Source organism: Ceratotherium simum, chromosome 23 (assembly GCF_057802395.1).
Source record: "Ceratotherium simum simum isolate JZ-2026a chromosome 23, ASM5780239v1, whole genome shotgun sequence".
Lineage (NCBI taxonomy): Eukaryota > Metazoa > Chordata > Mammalia > Perissodactyla > Rhinocerotidae > Ceratotherium > Ceratotherium simum.
In genome coordinates this window covers 39,628,445-39,648,443 of record NC_141922.1, presented here as the reverse complement: position 1 = coordinate 39,648,443, position 19,999 = coordinate 39,628,445, and the positions used below count along the sequence as shown (strand labels likewise).

The window sequence follows — 19,999 nt, the reverse complement described above, 5'->3', positions numbered from 1 at the left end:
AGATTTCTTTCTATGCTTTAGAAGAGTGATTTGTAAGGTTATTTTGAATAGGAGAGTCACTATTTGACCATCTTTTCTCTTGCGCTTCTTTTCCTCAGTCCTTCTTGTCTAGTGGCTTTACAGTTACTTCCTCTGGTCTCTAGTCTAGAAACAGGTCTTATTTTGGCAGTAAAGGGCTCCTACAGTGTTGATATGGGGTGATACAGAGTTACTTGTCTCAATTCTTATTTGTGAGATTTGTTTCTTTCTGACTCCCTTGCCATGCAGCTTCATGTTAAGTTCTGGGCAGCAGTTGGCAGCAGCTCTTTTTGGCCTCCTTTCAAGACTTGGGGGTTTCACTACATTACTAGTTTCAAGTGTTGAGCCTTGTAACGATCTCCTGCCTTACATGGACCATTTTGAGTCCTCTTTCTTCCTCACCTGCCTTGGTCAGTTTTTGCACCTTCAGAATAGCCTTGTCTCTTCTTCAGTCTGACTCACTGCTTTAAGCCTGGCTAAAATTTTCTTTTTTTACTTTATTGTTAGCATTCCCCTCCCACCCAGTGTTTCTAGTTATTTAGTCTGCCATATTTTCAGAAGCATGAATCCTTATCTTTGTTTTCATTGGAAATCTGGTAGCTTCAAATATCACTTGTGTTTGGATGAGTCTCAGATCTTTGTCTAACTCTGATCGCTGTTTTGATCTTTACTAATATGTGTTCAGTTCCCTTGTGGACGTATATATTTGTATAATGGGCCTTCATCAGAAATGCCACATATCTAAAATTGAATCTACTATTTTTCTTTAAAAATCAGTTCTTTTTAAAAAAATCAATCGGTTATTATCTGGGTAGTCAGGAGCTTAGAGAGCATTGTCATCCTATATGATTCATGGTCAAATTTTCTTTCTTTTTTTTTTTTTTGTGAGGAGGATCAGCCCTGAGCTAACATCCATGCCAATCCTCCTCTTTTTGCTGAGGAAGACTGGCCCTAGGCTAATATCTGTGCCCATCTTCCTCCACTTTATATGAGACGCTGCCACAGCGTGGCCTGACAAGCAGTGCATCGGTGCGCGCCTGGGATGCAAACCCGGGCCGCCAGCAGTAAAGCGCGTGCACTTAACCACTATGCCATGGGGCCAGCCCCCCACCGTAAAATTTTCAAAGCTCATTAGCATCATTTTGCAAAGTTAGAGCAGATATGAAAGAGCATGTTTTACTTTCTTAGAAGACTGAGAAGATGGTAGTGTCATTGACTGATTTAGGATATAAGAGACAGAATTTTTTTCAGGGAGTGGGTTAAGGGAAAGGGAACAGTCAGTTGCAGAGTTTATGAGTGTTGAATTTGGGGTGCTAGCATTTAAAAAAAAAACCTCATTGCTGCATCCCTTATCATTTAATTTCCAAACTTTTATAATCTGTTAATTGTTGGTATCTCTGCTTTTGCTTTCTATCACATAACCAGAAGATTCTTCTTCCTGAATGAAGTACTTCATCTTGTTAATCTCCCACTGATAATTTTCATTGGCTTGCTAATATGTAAAAATAAAGCTTAAATTTCTTGGACTGATATTCATGGTAGAGACCATTTGCTTTGGCTTCTTTTTACTTTTCATTGCTCTCTCTTTTACCTAATTGGACTACTTACTGTGTTTTCAATAAGACACATGCTTTCTTTATCCCTACCTTTCTTTGTTCAAACGCCTCCTTTTTCTTTTCCCTGCAGAGCACAGTCCTTTCAAACCTCATGTCCTTTGAGACGTTTTCCTGACTACTCAAGCTCACTGCGCTCTCTTCCTTCTCAGAATATATGATTCTTAGTACTGTACTGTTAAGTTGGCCTTTTATCATAGGGAGGCAATAGAGCAGTGTGGTTAGGGTTGTGCCATTTAATAGCAGTGTGATTTTTAATCTCTTTATATCTTAGTTTCCTCATATTTAAATGGGAATACTCTTGCATGGGGAATAGTGTCTAATTCATAGCATTGTTAAAAGGATTAAGAGATATAAGTGTAATGTCATTAGCAGTAGGCGACACATTGGAAGTGCTATAAATAAATTTTTTTTTTCTCTGTCTCTCTTTTTCCTCCCTCCCTGCCTTTCTTTCCCTTTTCTCCCTGCTTTCCTGTCGTCTTTCAATTCTAATGGTTACAGGAGGGGCTTTTCAGTCAGACAGATCTGGATGTTCATCCCAGCTCTATCACTTACTGTCTTTTAGACTTTGGAACCTCTTAAGCCCTAATTTCCTCATCCTTAAAATACTTGAGACCTGGCACATATAAGTGCTCGGTAAAGGTCTCTGTTGTTTCTTTGAGACATACATAATTGCTGACTAACTAAAATTGCTCTTAACCTTTTTATGCATATAGTATTGTTCCTCAAGAAGGTAAGTAAAGTACCTGGATAAGGGTACTATCTATTTATACTGCTTATTTTTTCTCAAAGTTCCTAACATGTACTTTTCTTTGATCAGATATTCCTTGCTGAGGGAAGTTATGTATAAGAAAACGAAGTACGGTTTTATTAATCTTTTTAAGCACCCAATCCCTCCAGTGAATTCTTGTAAAAATTAGATGGTAGAATGTAGCTTAGGTAGAATGCCTCTGTATATGCTTTTGTTCTTTCCTCCCTTAATTATTGCTTGTTTCACCTTCCAAATCTAAGAGTGGATCTAACCACTTCAATCCAATAGTTTAAGAAGAGAGGAGGAGGAGAGGTTGGCAATATGATATCCAACTACTGATACAAAGGAAAGGGATGTCATAGGCAATAATAAAGAACAAATTTTTTTCTAACATGTGTTGCTGTTATCTGGCATAGTTTGATTATTCTCTGGCTGGGGCAGTGTCCTGGGTCAGGTGGCTATGTGTATGAAAAGGCAGACGAAAGATGGCTAATGATTGCATCATCTGGGGAAAATGACTCTGATCCTTTTACTGAATAGCATAGATCTCAGAGATAGAAGAGTGGCCCCGCCACACAGGTGTTTACGGTTAGTACAGTGATCTCTTTCATGATTAAAATGTAGCCTAATGAATATTCAGCTTTGGCCTGTCTGGTGAGCTATTCCTCCTTTTGGGAGGGTCAAGTAAAAGAATGCAAGGGAACATCAACTCTATTCTCTTTTTCCCCAGTCTATCATAACTGCTTATCCTCACCTTTGTTAGAAAATGGAAGTAGCCTCCTCTGCGGGCTAAAGTTGATGTGTGAAGAGATTGGGGGCATACACATTCCTCCTTTACTTAAACATGCTTGGCATTTTTTTAAGTTACTAAAATTAAGTTTATTAATATTGCCGTCAGGGTAGAGGTGAGCCAGAGATTCCCATTTTTACCGGGAAAGCTAGTGAATGTATTTTCCTTGGCTTGCTCTCGTGTTCTCTAAGTGTACCTCTGCGTTGGTGACTTTATTTGGCACTCTGACTCTCGGAAGTACAGTGTTACTCTTAGAGATTCTTTCTTGCATCTGACAGTTGCCATTGTACTTGCTACTGGAGGAGACAGAGGTGAATGTCCTTAAGAGCTTTGCAGCAGTTCATTTCCCTTACACTGTTTCAGGAGCTTTTAGTGACCAGAGCTGCCAGGTGAGCCTCAGTCTTTTTCTGATTGCCAGGTTTGGTGCCACAAGGCTGAAGAGCATAAAGCACATCACTTCTTAGTTCCATCTTTGTTTCTCTCCTTCTTCAATTCTTTCTTGCATTTTAACCTCTTTGTCTGTTTTTAAACAAGGACTTGGAATGATTCAGTTACCTGTTTTAAGCTTTGTCCTCAATCTTATTCATACCATTGTAAATCTGGGAGTTGATGGTTTTCAAGTTTTAATTGACTAGCCCTATTAGGGCTAAGGTGAAAAGTGGCAGCGTGATCCCATGATCTGTCAGTATGAAAGTAACGGATCTATTTACATTCAGTGTTTGTCACATTTTCCCTCTGTTAGGAACTTTTGTAAGGAAATGACATTCTTGCTTGTTTCATGAGGAGCAAAGGGCGATATTTTCAGAAATAGCTATATGGTCCCCAAGAGGAAACATTCTTTTGCCATGAAATATACTTACTAGACATTTTGGAAAAATTGCAACCTAAATAAGAAAGATGTAACTGTAATGTGTTTGGGGTTAAAAATTATCTCAAAACATTTTAGCTAGTATTTTTGAGAACAGAGTTTCTTTTATTAGAAATTAGAGGCTTTCAATGGAGTAAAATGTATAATAGTCCAGAGTGATGCATACTGGTTAAAAGCAGATGATGAACTCAAACTAATGATGGAAGTAATTCTAGTTTCAATAGTAAATATCATAATTCTTGTTTTTCATTTAATGTAGTTGGGGCAGGATTTGAATGGAAGCCCACTTGTAATTGATAAATTAAAATGTAATTGAAATGAAAACAAGTTCAAATTATCAAAAGGATTATTTTCTAATTATAATATATATACAGCCATAATTTCCTAACCATAATTAAGCAAGAAGTGTTTACACATTTGGTAATGTTTGTTTCACAGTGTATATTTCTATGAGTACCATGATTAATGCTCATTTTTAAAGCATACTAAAATTACAGGTTTATTATACATTTTTAGCAAATAAATTTATTTAGTTTTTCTTTTAAATAGTAAAAACGTAGTTTGTAGGGAAGCTTTTTTCACTTTTTTTTTAACTATTTGAAAACTGTTATTTAGTCTATGCACTTTACCCTTTTTTGCTAATAACTTTTTAAAAATAAAAATAACTTGTTCTTTCTTATGCTTTAAAATGTTTGTCATCTGGTGTATGCCAGATTTATTGGACTGCAGTAGTTTTAGTGCGTTTTGGCTGGAATGTTTATTATGACATCATTGTAATCTATATACAGTATGTGATTTCAGATGGTTTCAGTGTTAAATATTTTCATAATTATGCTAGTTTTGGCAGTTCACTTGGAACTTTTTCACATCTCTTTAATGAACATGTTTTACTTCTGGGCTTTTGAGACAACCATATGTTTGAAAAATTAATAGTGTGCTTTTAATGTTAACGTTGTGCAGAAGTGTATGACTACAGACATTTTTAAGGATGCAAGTTGAACTAAAAATAATTACAGTCAGGTTTTATTCACAATAGTAGTCTTTTTCGTATTTAGAGACTATAACATCCCCCCGAATAACAGAATATGTCATTATAAAGATTGAATAGTGAAATTGTTTTGTGGAATGAAACACTGTGAAGTTTGTTTTGCATTAACTTAAAATGTACATAAGTTCATGTGAAAATTTTCTTTGTTTACAATAGCAAATTTTTACTTCTTTCTTGTAATGCAGTTTCAAACAGAATTTTTTTCTTATGCTAATATGTCATTTGCATCTGAAGCCATGCTATCTTGTGAAAGATCATCTTATATTATTGTATAATTCTCTTAGTGTGGTATTGAATAAGAATTTTTGTTTTCTAAAGGAGGTCTTATCATTTTATTTGCCTCTAATACCCTATTAGATTGGTAAGTTTAGTGGTTATCCTTCTTTTTATTTGTTCTTGAAATTTTCTCTTAAAATATATGAAATAGAAAAACTAAGTTTATCACCATCCTTGTAAATATTATAAAATAGTTTTATTATTGATTAATGAATTGATGGTTCACAGTACACCATCAATTACCCTTTGTGTTGGTATCTTTGATCTCTCCCTCCTCAGATGCATCCCTCCTTCAAATAAAATGCGCTCTTTTATCCCCCAGAATGGAATAAGAAGATGCCAGATACCTCATATTTCTACCCCATCTATTTCCTGCTTGTAATACCTCTCTTCTTGAAAGAGCAATCTATGCTTATCTATTTTAACTTCTCATTCACTCTTTGAGCTACTCGTTTATTGCTCCTACTCCTGTCCTCTACTGGAACTACTAAATCTCCTTATAGGTTATTGACACCCTCCTGCTAATTACCAAATCTTGAAACATGTCAACTAGAATGAAGACTGAGAACATCTCTATAGTTCTTAACATTACTCCGTTTTGTTGAACTGGTCTATACTTTTAACTTCTGGTATTGTTCTTCCAGCTTAAACATTGTATACTCTGGCTTTATTTGACTAATCATCGCTCCTTGTATGTGCTACATACATTTATACTGTTTTGCTTTTGTTTATAGTTTTCTCCCAATTTAGCCTACAATTTTAACGTAAAACATTTCTACACTCAATTTTAAGGGCCTTATCTCTCTAGTTCTTCCAAATAGAATGACTCTTTGTGTTTCTATTACTTAAAAACAAACAAAAGAAGTCCTCTTGTAGAACTAGTTGTATATGTTTTTAAAGATTTTATTTATTTATTTTTTCCCCCCAAAGCCCCAGTAGATAGCCGTGTGTCATAGCTGCACATCCTTCTAGTTGCTGCATGTGGGACGCGGCCTCAGCATGGCCGGAGAAGCAGCGCGTCAGTGCGAGCCCGGGATCCGAACCCGGGTCGCCAGCAGTGGAGCGCGCCCACCCAACCACCAAGCCACGGGGCCGGCCCATATATGTTTTTAATAGATTATGAAATCCTTGAGGACAAGTATTACATCTTATTTGCCTTTGTGAATCCAGCAATTAGCACATAAGAGCATTATATAAACGTTTGTTGAATCAAGGCAGGAAAAGAATACTCACATTGTATAAATTCGGGAATAAATTTCAAAAATGTGGATGACTTGTTGAAGTTTCTATGTTATCCATGTCAAAACCCAATTAAACCTTATCTAATCTGAATAATAAATTCAGTAAACATTGTTAAATAGGATGCAAAGGATTCTAAGGATGATTGAGATTAGTTGTTAAAGATGATTAAGGGGCCAGCCTGGCGGCGTAGCGGTTAAGTGCGCATGCTCCGCTGCAGTCCCGGAGTTCGGATCCTGGGCATGCACCAACACACCGCTTGTCAAGCCATGCTGTGACGGCATCCCATATAAAATGGAGGAAGATGGGCATGGATGTTAGCCCAGGGCCAATCTTCGTCAGCAAAAAGAGGAGGATTGGTGACAGATGTTAGCTCAGGGCTAATCTTCCTCACACACACAAAAAAAACAGAGAGAAAAAAATAAAGATGATTAAGAAGACAGCTCAGATTCTTAATTTAACTCATAAAGTAGTGAGAGTCTTAATGTATAAACAACAAATAGGGGGAAATTAAGACCCTTTCCATTTATTTTGCACTCAGATAGAGATGGGAAGTGTTTAACAGCTTCTATTGTATAGTCTTCTTTTGCTAAGGCCATATATAAGAATTTTTTTGACATTATTAAGTGGTTTATTTTGATACCAACTAAAGAAAGGAAGAATTTGTGGTTTTAAACTACTAGTTATTTTTATTTTCATTTTTTTTGTGAGGAAGATTGGCCCTGAGCTAACATCTGTTGCCAGTCTTCTTTTTCTTGAGGAAGACTGTCTCTGAGCTTACATCTGTGCCAGTCTTCCTCTATTTCGTATGTGGGATGCCACCACAGCGTGGCTTGATGAGCGGTGTGTTAGGTCTGTGCCTGGGATCCAAACCTGCAAACCCTGGACTGCCAAGCGTGGGAACTTAACCACTACGCCACTGGGCCGGCCCCTACTACTAGTTATTTTTAAAATGCTGTTTGAGAATGCAAGTTATGAAAATTGTGTGGTTATATAGATTTTTAGAGGTAAAAAAATTAGAAGAGTCTATCTAATCACATTTAGTAACCATAAACTGCATATATTTAAGAAAACTTTTCCTATCCTTGAATGGTGATTGATGCTTTTCTTTTCTTTCTTTAAAATAAAAATAGGATGACCATGAAAGCTGTGGTTCTAATTCTACCAACCGTAGTGCTACTGAGAACACAAAATCATCAGTAAAACCCCGAAGAATTCAGCAGGCTGCTCCCACAGATCCTGATTTACCCCCAGGTAACTTCTAATGGGATTGATAAAGCCAGAATTTCAGTTGTTATTAATCGTTAGTTTATAGCCTTTTATAGAATATACACTTTGAGTATTCCATAGTGTCGTAAAATACTTAGACTATATGTGCGTGGACATTTGCTGCATGACGTCAGAACAGATCAAGTCCAGAGGCCTCACAAATGTCTCGTTCTAATTTTGATGCTCTTTTGCAGCAGGTGTTTCTTAAGTTTCTTTCTTTTTTTTTGAGGAAGATCAGTCCTGAGCTAACATCCATGCTAATCCTGCTCTTTTTGCTGAGGAAGACCAGCCCTGAGCTAACATCTATTGCCAATCCTCCTCCTTTTTTTTTTTTGTTCCCTTTTTCTCCCCAAAGCCCCAGTAGATAGTTGTATGTCATAGTTGCACATCCTTCTAGTTGCTGTATATGGGACGCCGCCTCAGCATGGCTGGACCAGTGGTGCATTGGTGCATGCCTGGGATCTGAACCCAGGCCACCAGTAACAGAGCGTGTGTACTTAACTGCTAAGCCATGGGGCCGGACCCCCTTAAGTTTCTTTCTTGAATCCTCTCCAAGCAAAGACTTGACTGTAATTTCCCACTCATAGTCTCTTTGTTCCCCTTACTTCTTGAGGAACAGAGGAAAGACATTAGATTGTTCTGAGTTTCTGGAAACTATAAAATTTAATAACAGAATCACAGAACTTTTTAACTGGGAGAGACCATCTCTCCTCTTTCATTTCCTGAAATTTTTATTTGCCTGAAACACTAGTGGCTTATGAATAACAGTTCCTTGGTAAATATTTAATGAAGAAAAAACAGTGATCATTACATGTCAGCTCTGTGGCCAAAGTGCATAGCTGCTTTTTTACAGTTGGGAATTGTTGATCAGTCACTTCTCTTTTGATTTTATTTATCAGTTACTTCTTTTTTCTGAGGTATAGTTGACATTGGTATACACTTGTTTTCTGCGCCCAATGTTTATAGGCTTTCTGCTGGTTTTAACCTAGTTAATATTTGTAGTCTTGTGGCACCATCTACTTTACTTGTAAGAGGCTGGAGTTAGTACAGCATTTCATAGCCGTCCTCCCTCAAATATATGTTCTAAGTTACATTTGAATTGAACATTTTTAACTCATGTTATAGTGATGTAATGCTGATGCTTTGTATTCTTAACAACTTTACCTAACAGGTCTCTGTAATCCCTCTGGCTTTAGAATAGATCAATTGCTATAGCTGGAGAAGGTGCCAGAAGAAGATATTTTACTTTTGAATGTTTCTAATTCTACTTAGAGTAATGTGATGGTTCCAGAACTTTCTAAATTTTTTCTCACTAATTAACTCCTTTGGGAAAAATCTCTGGTGAATTAAACTGTAAATTAAACTGTAGCTTGTTCTTATTTATTAAATGGGCAACTCCTTTACCCCTTCAAATTTCTGACTACATATCCCCTCAAAACTCCTTATACCAGCTCCTTGTATAGAATTCTTTCCATAAATATCCTGACAAAGAATAATCAGTTTTAGGTTTAACTGTTAAGTCTTGTTACTTTTTTGTCTCGTAAGAAAGAACTTGTTTAAGAAAAATTTAAAGTTTTGGTCACTTGTTGATTTCACAGATAAAAATCTTCTATGGGCTAACAAGCGTGTATTTAAAACAGGTCCCAGACTTTTAATGATTCTTTAGAGACTGTGTTAGAATTTACACTGATATTCAGAATTGGGAGAATTGGCCTATTTTTAGGACATAAAACATAAAAACATAAATGGAACGTAAAACATCCTGTTTTTAGGGCCAGCCCCGTGGCTTAGCGGTTAAGTGCGCGTGCTCAACTACTGGCGGCCCGGGTTCAGATCCCGGGCGCGCACTGACGCACCGCTTCTCCGGCCATGCTGAGGCCATGTCCCACACACAGCAGCTAGAAGGATGTGCAGCCATGATGTACAACTATCTACTGGGGCTTTGGAGGGGAAAAAAAACGGAGGAGGATTGGCGATAGATGTTAGCTCAGAGCCAGTCTTCCTCAGAAAAAAGAGGAGGATTAGCATGGATGTTAGCTCAGGGCTGATCTTCCTCACCACAAAAAAAAAAAAAAAAGAACATCCTATTTTTAGTGGCATAAAACAGAGTTGTGTTCTACCTGAACTAGTTGAGGTAGCTTTTGGATTAACATGTGCTTTTCTGCCTTACCCAACAGGAGGACTCATATCGTCTTTTATGCTGACATAAATCACAGTTAAGTTGTTGCTTTGGGAAGTAACTGAACTTGTTGGGCAATTACTGGGAGGCAGAGCAGCTAAACTTAATCTTGCCAAAGGAAACAAAAGGGATAATTTGAGAATCCAGTTGGATAATGGCAAATCATTTTATTTAAAGGTTAACTCCTATGGTTATTTGAGGACTCATTTCTGGCAACCTTATCCTGCCTGGGAACCATATTAAGGTTATTGAATGAATTCCTTCTCTCAAATATTCTAGGGCAAAGTTTTTTCTTTAAGGAATTCTGGTTACAGTTTTGGAGTTTGAACACTTACATAGATCTACAGATGCTTTTTGAGAAAAATTTTGGTGTTGCCAGTAGTTGTTTGTTCTATACCCTTGAAGGATGAGTGGTTCTCTAATACAAAGAGAATTCAAGTCAATATCTAGTATCCTCTTTGCAATCTCTATTCCTGTTATGCATAGCAGTCTTTCTCAGATTATGGATCTTGACCAGTTAGTGCATTGTGAAAGCAATTTAGTGAGTCATGGCAATCATTTAAACAATATATGGCGTAGAATAGAAAACCTCATAGCATACGGCATATAGTAAAGGTTAGTAATATTTCATGAAAATTGTGTGTATATGTGTGCTTGTGCTGGGTTTTAATGTCATATGTCTTACTAGGAGAGGGATCAAAAGAGTTTGAATCTGATTGACGCATACACATTTTCTTTCAGTTAATGATATATAGCCAGAACCTTCAATTACTGCTAATAGAGTAACAGTTTTGAATTGTGGGCTTAGCACATCCTGTAAGATATGCTGATAGTTCCTATTCAGAGAGCAAGTTTAAGGATATTTGATTTATTTCTTTATTCATTCATGCTTTCCTCAGTATTGTCTGCACTTTATCTCTCTGTAAAGTGAGATTACTTCTAAGTTAGGTAACTGGATTATTCAGTTCTGTGTTCTCTGAAGTGTACAGCCTTTGGCTGTTATTGAAGGTCATTATAAGAAGCAGCCCTTTGTGGGGTGCTTCTGCATTTTCTCTAAAATGGCTGTAGAGGGTATTGTCCTTTAACTTATTAGGGTCTCTTAATTAACTGATATGTTTTTTCTTATTTAATAGTTACCATTTAAAAAAAAAATCCTACTTTTCTTGTTTGCTGGGAAGCTCAGAGATAAATTTTGTGTTCAATTGCATAGCTTCTTCTTTCTTGGTCTTGTCATGTAATTATCTTTTTCCTTTTCTTCTCCTTACCCTTTTACTCAGAATATATCTATACATATATATGTATATGTGTGTATACACACACAGTTTAATGGACATATTTAGGGTATAGATAAACTAAAAACCACGTTGCCCACTGGGTCTGAAGTTATGACTCAGTCACCTTTGATCTTCATCATATAGCATAGAGGTCAGCAAACATTTTCTGTAAAGGGCCAGTTATTAAATATTTTAGGCTTTGCAAGCCATATATATTCTGTTGCAGCTATTCCACTCTTCTGATGGTAGTGTGAAATCAGCCATAAATGATAAATAAGCTAAGATACAAGGCTGTGTTCCAATAAAACTTTATTTACAAAAACAGATGGCACAGGCCTCATTTTGCCACCCCCTGATCTAATACAATGTCTGGTTCATAATAGGCATTTACATCTTTACTGCACTGCAGAAAATCTGAACTGTACCAAATCACAGTGTTTTCTTCAAACTTTGATAATCAGTTACAGAGTCATTGAAATGTCTAAGAAGCTACTTCAGATTTTCTGGTCTAGCAGTCTATCTTTTTTTGGAACCGGGACTCTTGAAAATCTGTTGAAAAAGTTATAGGCCCACATATGCATATTTAAAATTTGTATGTAATTTTAAGGTATTCACATACCTGCTGAAGTCCACATGTAGGCCCCAGCTCAGCCTCCGATCTAGCCCACATTTTGTGGATGAGAAAATGGGAACTTAGATTTTTTGGTATATATGAGGAGAGTCATTATTAAATTAGTAGTCATTTACTCAAAATTTTGTTTTCTGCAGAAAGTATTGAATATGAAGTGGAAGATATAGTTTTTGTGTGAGGCGTGCATGCTTAAATGCTTGTCATCTTAGCCTGTTAGGGCTTGGTTTTCTGAAAAATCTCTTGAAGGAAGTTTAATAATGTTTGGAGAGTATATCAGATAATTTAAGAATATTTATAGTATATCAACTGTTCAAGAACCTGAGCCCAAATCGCAATATATTGTTATAGAAGATAGCACAAACATTTCCTTTCTATTTGCCTGTGGGGAGCACAAGAATTTAAAACTATCCAATCACTTTTCCTTTCTGGAACCTTTCAGAGTAGAGAAGACCTTGTTGCAGATGAAAGAGAAATGCATAGCTTATTTCACATCTTTATTTTTGCTTTTACTGTTTTAACATCTTCTGTTAACATTTTCTGGAAAAAATTTTTAAAAAAATAATAGTGACAAATTGTATAAGTTAGGTTAATGTTAACTGGTGAACACATTAACCTCTAAATTTCAGTGGATTAACACAAGTGTTATGTTTTCTTTCTGTACAGTTCAAAGGCAGTTTTCTACGAAGAGCCCAGGCTTCTTTTATCTTGAGGCTCTGCTATGCCCTATGCCAGACTTTGACTTTGACTCCTTTTAGCCTTTTCAAGAGGAAGCCTAGAGAAAACCTATCTATTTCTTAATACCCCCAGGCTTGAGGTGGTACATATTCTTCTCAAATTTTATTGAGGAAAACTATTTGCATGAACGTTATGTATGGCTTAGAAGTCATATCTCAGTAACAATTCTACATTCTGGAAGAAGCACAAGATATTGATGGGTAGCTAGCCATTTCTGCCATACAGGTGTTCATTCTCATTAATATATTGATCCTTTTAAAGGTGGGTTATGCTTCAGACTATTATTTTGTCAATAACCTTCAAGATATCTAACGTTTATATTTTATTACAGGAAAGGTGATAGAGAGCCTTTATTTCATTCTAATTAGATTGAATTTCAAAATATTGCTTAGTGGAGGCAGGCTGTTCAGTTCCCTAAATCTTTATTGCTGTGTGAATGCGAGTATGCTGGAGCAGCTTTGAGGGCTATTTTTGCCCTCAAAGAATTAAAGTATAGAAGACTTTGTAAACTACAGTGCAAAGCCAAAGCAGGGAGGAGCTCTAAGAAAATGCAAGTAATATTTTTTAGATAATAAAAGGAAGGAGTGATTATGTCCAACTGTGTGTGGCTTCCAAAACACACCGGTAAAACAGGCAAGAAAGATTGAAAATGAAAGGATGGGAAATGACGTAACAGACAAATACTATTCAAAAATAAATCTGTATTTGTAACATAAAAATCAGGTAAAATAAAACTTAATGCAAAAGCATTAATGGACATATGTAATAGATACTAAATTATAATAAAAGGTACAGTTCTCCAAAGAATATATGATGACTTTGTATGTACCTACAACCTAGCTTTGAAATGTGATAGATCAAGCAGACAAAAAAATCCCAAAACTGGATCTTTGAATTTCAAAGTTAACAAGATTGTTTTAGTAGGTACGTGTAAAACTGCACCCATCAGATAAGACAGTGTACATTCTTTTGATGCACACATTGGATATCTACAGACATTGAAAAAGACTTAGTCAAAAAAGAAGTCTTGACAAATTTTGAAGAATCACTATCATCAAGACCATCCTCTCTGATCACAATGCAGTTAAGTTAGAATGTAATTGCTGATATGTTTGAATTTACCTCTACCGTTTTATTATTTGTTTTATCTTTATAAGCTCCGATTTTCATTCTTCTCTTTTCCCTCTCATGCCTACTGTTTACTTTTCAGAGCCCTGAAATAGCTGTTCCATACATTCTTTCCAGGTTTTATGGCTACATTCAGTGGGAAAGACAGAGTGGAATGCGCCTACTGTTATCTTACCCAGAACTGGAGCCTGTTAACATCTTGATGTACAACCTTTTAGAGACTCATTTTTTTTGTGTGCACACGTGTGCATACACATACACACATACGTTTTCTTTTGTAACTTGAATTTTTTATTCAATGTTAAGAATATGTTTCTAGGACATTAATATTTTTTACATTGTTATTTTAATCATTGGCATGTATTACATTGTATAACTCTTCCATAGTTTATTTAACCAAACCCTTTTTGTTTGATGTTTGGGTTATGTTTCATTTTCAGTTTTGTGTAAAGTTCTTTAACAAACATACTGGTAGGTAAATCTTTGCACATACTTCTCTTTATTTCCTTAGGAGAAATTCTCACCAATTTATAGAATCAAAATTTATGAGTAATTTTAAGGTTTGGGCACAAATTACCGTCTGAAAAGTTTAACAGTACTTTCTTCCAAGCACATTTTTGGTCCAATCCTGTTTTTTATTATTAAAAATCATTTCTTTGAAACTTTTATAGATGGAAAATGTTATCATATATTCTATTGCTAATTGGGATTACCATTTTATTCTCTTTTCAGCACTTTATGTAGGAAAGCTAATTTTTACGTTTTGTTAGCTAATCAACATTCACTATTTTTCAGTTGCATTTTTTAGATTTTCTCTATAAAAAAATACAGTCATCTTTGTGTAATGATAATTTTGTATTCTCCTTGTCAGTACTTATACATATTTCTCTTTTTTACACTTATTTAGTTGTTTAGAACTTTTGTGACCACCTTAAATAATAATACTGATAGTGTGTATCCTCAACTCACAGCTATTTGTTTTAGCTCCTAGAGTAACTGCCTTAAGTTACTTTCTAGTTAACAAAAAAGTTTTATTTTGAAATAATTTCAACCTTCCAAAAAAGGCAAGAACAAAGAACTTACTTTTCCTTTAACTATTCGATCATAAGTTGCCTGTGTGATGCTGCATAACCCCCAAATAAATTTTACATCAAAAACTTGACCAAGATGTTTTTTGGTACTTTAACGAAGTCATCAACCATGGAATTTCTGATTTTGAGCAACTTAGCTTCCCAGTGACCACATCAGGATAAATTGATTGCAGATGTTGTCTTTTTGTAGCCACAATTATTTGATACATGCCATTTAATTTAAGAATATTATTAAAATGTCCTTACTACCCAAAGCCATCTACAGATTCAATGCAACAAGCCTTATCCAAATTCCAATGGCGTTTTTCACGGAAATAGAACAAACGATCCTAAAATTTGTATGGAACCACAAAAGATCCCAAACAGCCAAAGTAATCTTGAGAAAAACAAAACAAAAAAAACAACGCTCCCTGATTTCAGACTTCAGTACAAAGCTGTAAAAATCAAAACAGTATGGTATTGGCATAAAAACAGACACACAGATCAATAGCACAGAATTGAGAGCCCAGAAATAAATCTACACATGTATGGACAATTAATTTATGACGAAGGAGCCAAGAACAGACAATGGAGAAAGGACAGTCTCTTCAATAAATGGTGTTGGGAAAACTGGACAGCCACATGCAAAAGAATGAAACTAGACCATTATCTTACACTGTACCCCAAAATTAACTCAAAATAGATTAAAGACTTGAATGTAAGACCTGAAACCATAAAATTCCTAGAAGAAAACATAGGTGATAAGCTCCTTGACATTGTTCTTAGCGATGTTTTTGTAGATATGACTTCAAAGGCAAGGGAAACAAAAGCAAAAAATAAGTAGGACTACATCAAACTAAAAAGCTTCTGCATAGTGAAGGAGACCATCATTAAAACAAATAGTTCTCCCTTGTGAATGGGAGAAGATATTTGCAAATCATATATCTGATAGGGGATTAACATCTAAACTATATAAAGAACTCGTACAACTCAACGACAGAAAACAGCCCAATTAAAAATGGGCAGAGAATCTGAATAGGCGTTTTTCCAAAGAAGACATACAGTTGGCCAACAGGCACGGGAAAAGATGTTCAACGTCACTAATTATTAGGGAAATGCAAATCAAAACCACAATGAGATATCACCTCACACTTGTCAGAATGGCTGTTATCAAAAAAACAGGAAATATCAAGTGTTGGAGAGGATGTGGAGAAGAGAACCCTCGTACACTGCTGGTGGGAATGTAAATTGGTGCGGCCGCTGTGGAAAATAGTATGGTGATTGCTCAGAAAATTAAGAATAGAACTACTGTATGATTCAGCTATTCCATTTCTGAGTATTTATCCAAAGAACATGAAAACACTAATTCAAAAAGATGTACGCACTCCTGTGTTCACCATAGCCTTGTTTACAATAGCCAAGATATGGAAACAACCCGAGTGTCTCTCAGTGGATGAATGGATAAAGAAGGTATGGTATATATATGCAATGGAATGCTACTCAGCCATAAAAAAGAATGAAATCTTGCCATTTGCAACAACTTGGATGGACCTTGAGGGTATTATGCTAAGTGAAATAAGTCAGAGAAAAAGACAAATACCATATGATTTCACTCGTATGTGGAATCCAAAAAAAAGAAACCAAACCCAGAACAAAACAAAGACAAACTCAGATACAGAGAACAGGTTGGTGGTTACCAGAAGGGAAGGGGGTTGCAGGGTGGGTGAAATGGGTGAAGGGGGTTAACTGTATGGTGATGGATGGTAACTAGTCTTTTGGTGCTGATCACTTTGTAGTCTTTACAGATGTTGAATTATAATGTTGTACACTTGAAACTTATGTTATATACCAATTTTATCTCAATAAAAGAAAAGAATATAATAGAAATAGGATATAATCTTTGCCCTTGAAGATTTCATAGTTTTACAGAGAAGGTAAGTATACGTAAACCTATACAAATGGCAGTAGTAACATAAGCCCAAGAAAAGTGGTAGAGACAGTCTCCTTAATGTTAATGTGTAGGGTGGAGGACATTGGAGAAGAGGATATAGGAGACAGGACAAGAAGGGAGAATGGACAAAGAGTATTCTAAACAGAAAGAAGAACATGAGCAAAGTCAGGAAAAATTAATAGTGTTTTATATGGGCCTGTGGGCATAGACGTATGTGTTTGGAGGAATGGGGTTTGTGGGTGGGAGAGAGTTGGATATTGATAGGAATTTTTGGAAAGATTGACTAGTAACAGGCTGTTGTCGACTAATATGACATCTTGTAGGTTCTTATCCCCAGAGTGTCCTTGCATTTTCAGATGCTTGTGGAATAGACCTGGATTACTGTTAGGTGCTTTGAACCGACTTACTCTCTGAGAGTCTCTAAATGTGGGGTGATGAGAGCTATTAGATCTGCTGTTTGACGCTCTTCTGTAGGTCGCTTAGGACTAAGTCGTGGGGGATTAAAGAGATAGTATATCATTTATCCTATTGGTTAGTCACTGTTATTTACTTTGGCTTTGCATTTTTAATAAGGAAACATAAATAGCCTTCTATAGACATAGTTCCTTTTAGATATTTGATTCTTCTTGGTCAATTGGCTTATTCATCTCAACTTGTATGTCAGTTTTATAATGAGAAACTGAAGGAAAATATTAAAAAATCAATGAAAAATCCATTGGTAGTGTTTTGTCAGTTAAAATACATTTACAGTATTATGTTTCTATTACTTTGCATTTTACGTTTTCCCCAGTTCTATCTTTGAGATTTTATTTCTTGTTTTGAAGATAATAAAAACTCATAAACTGTGAAGAGGTTTTCTATGAATTCTCTATTGATGATAGGTTTATCAGAAATAGGAAAACCAATGTTAGTCATGTTTCTTGACTTCTTAGAAACAGGATATTTATTTTTATTTTTAACATCTGTGTTGAGTAATAATAGCGTGGAGAATATACATTCTAAGGTTGAAAATTTTGATGTTTAAAATTTCTTTTGGAAAATTAATTTGTTAAGCATTATTTTAGCATCTATTCTTGTAAAAGTGTATTTGTTACCTTAAATTTATTGATGTTTTGTATGTTAATTTTATAGCGTATGATAAATTGGCACTCTGAAAGCTAATAGTTTCCATATATGAGAAAAACTTGAACTTAGTTGTTTTACATTTCTTTCCTATTTGTATCCATTGGGAATGAATGAAGGAGTTGGTTTTTGCAAACATGGTATGATTGAATAGATTTAAATAAGCTTTTTCCTAGCAGGCTTTAGTGTTGGTATTAACAATGTCAGTTGCTGACAGAAGTTGATTCCGTTTTGTCCAGTAAAATTCTGGCTTAAAGAATACAAGCAGATAGTAATTTCATGAAATAGCTAAAATATTAATTAGCTTTTAAATAGGTTTTATACTGGAAAATGCATTTGAATAAAGTGAAGTTTTTAATCTTTTTCTCTTATGGCTTTTTTAATGATGTTTGTGTTTAGTTTTATTTATATTTTCAGTTCAATTCCTCAGTAATGTATCTATATACACATTTATTCTGTGACGGACTTCTGAGAGTATAGAGTATTCCACAGTAGCATGAAATGAAAAGAAATTTTTGGAGATTCTAGGCAAGCTATGGAGAAAAAGAATGTTCACTAGTTCTGTTGTTTTGAGTTTTTTTAAAAAACAATTATTTCTATTTCTCTTTCTTATTTCCCTGTGTTCTCATTATGCTTTTATAAAACTGTTCTCTCTCTTTTCATACTTTTTTTTTCTATCTTCTTCCTTGTATTCTTTTCTTCCTCTTTCTTTAATTCTTTCTGTCTACATTGTCTTTGTCATTCATATTCTCTCCCCTCCCCTGTTTCAGGATTATATATTAGTTAGTGGAAATAGTTGAATCCTTTATGGTGATCATGTTTCTCCTATCTTTCTTCTTCTAGGCCTAACTTCTGAATATTTTTATGGCTAATTAAAGTAGGAAGAGAAGATGGTAGCTGGTTCAAAAAGAAGCTTAGAGAAGCTATTCTTCTAATAGGTTGTATAATCAGCATATAGCAACATTGTTTCATTTGGGAAAATGTTTAGAAAATAGGAGGAAACCAAAGTACTTATAGTATAGGATAATCAATGAATGGGATCTAGTATTATGTTATTAAAAAGGTATGGTCTTTATGGATTCTCTTAGTACATGAACACTTCATTGTATAGAACTTCCTGGTAAGGGTTTTTGTTGGGCTAGATCTGCTACTTATTAGCTGTGTCACTTTGGCAAGCCTATTTATCTATCTGAATCTTAGTTTTCTCTTCACAAAATAAGCTAAATAATACACACCTTTCACATACATGAAGTTCAATAACATTTTAAGAAATAATTATGTAATGATAGACTTGTGGCTAATTGAAATTTTTTTTTCTATTTTATAGGTTATGTGCAGAGTCTGATTAGACGAGTTGTAAATAATGTAAATATTGTTATAAATAATCTCATATTAAAATACGTTGAAGATGATATTGTTCTTTCAGTCAACATCACTTCTGCAGAATGCTATACAGTAGGTGAATTATGGGATCGTGCATTTATGGATATTTCTGGTGAGTAAATGTCAAGAATAGTATAGATTTCTCTATTATTGAAACCTTTGTCTTGGATTCTAAACCTTTTTTGGGCCAATAAGAATATAAAATATTCTTAAATATTCTTAAAAATTTTTATTCTCTCTTACCTACCATGTGTGTCTTTCTAATGTGATATATAATATTTTACAATGCTATGGGTTGTAGCAATAAAAATGAAATAATATTTAGTTAAAATTTTTAGTGTTTTTGAAGGAGGAAAGGAAATCTGTTGCTTTTGCATAGCTCAGCAATGGCAAAACAATATATTTGACTGATGTATGTTTTAGGTTTGTGTATCCTATAGCGTATTTAGGACTTTTGGATAATCCTGAAGCCTCTCTTAACTATTACGTGCTGCATTCTCCTGCTTATATAAAAGAACTGTTAAGTAATAATATAATTTTAGTAACTACCATTTATTTATTACTATTTTATTATGTTGTGTGTGGTAGGCACGGTGCTAAGCATTGAAAATACAGCTGTGAAAGAAATAGACACTGCTTCTTCTTAGTTTTGTC

The 19,999-nt window shown here is 35.1% G+C and overlaps 1 protein-coding gene across 5 annotated transcripts in view; it reads left to right on the top strand.

Annotated features, from left to right (window-relative positions):
* The window catches only part of VPS13B (vacuolar protein sorting 13 homolog B), a 741,189-nt gene that overhangs the window by 44,853 nt on the left and 676,337 nt on the right, over positions 1-19,999 (top strand). For all 5 annotated transcript variants that reach the window (XM_087447588.1, XM_087447586.1, XM_087447584.1 and 2 more), the window contains exons 4-5: positions 7,737-7,857; positions 19,290-19,457. In XM_087447588.1, the coding sequence (XP_087303714.1) occupies positions 7,737-7,857; positions 19,290-19,457 (289 nt within the window). The remainder of the gene's footprint in view (positions 1-7,736; positions 7,858-19,289; positions 19,458-19,999) is intronic.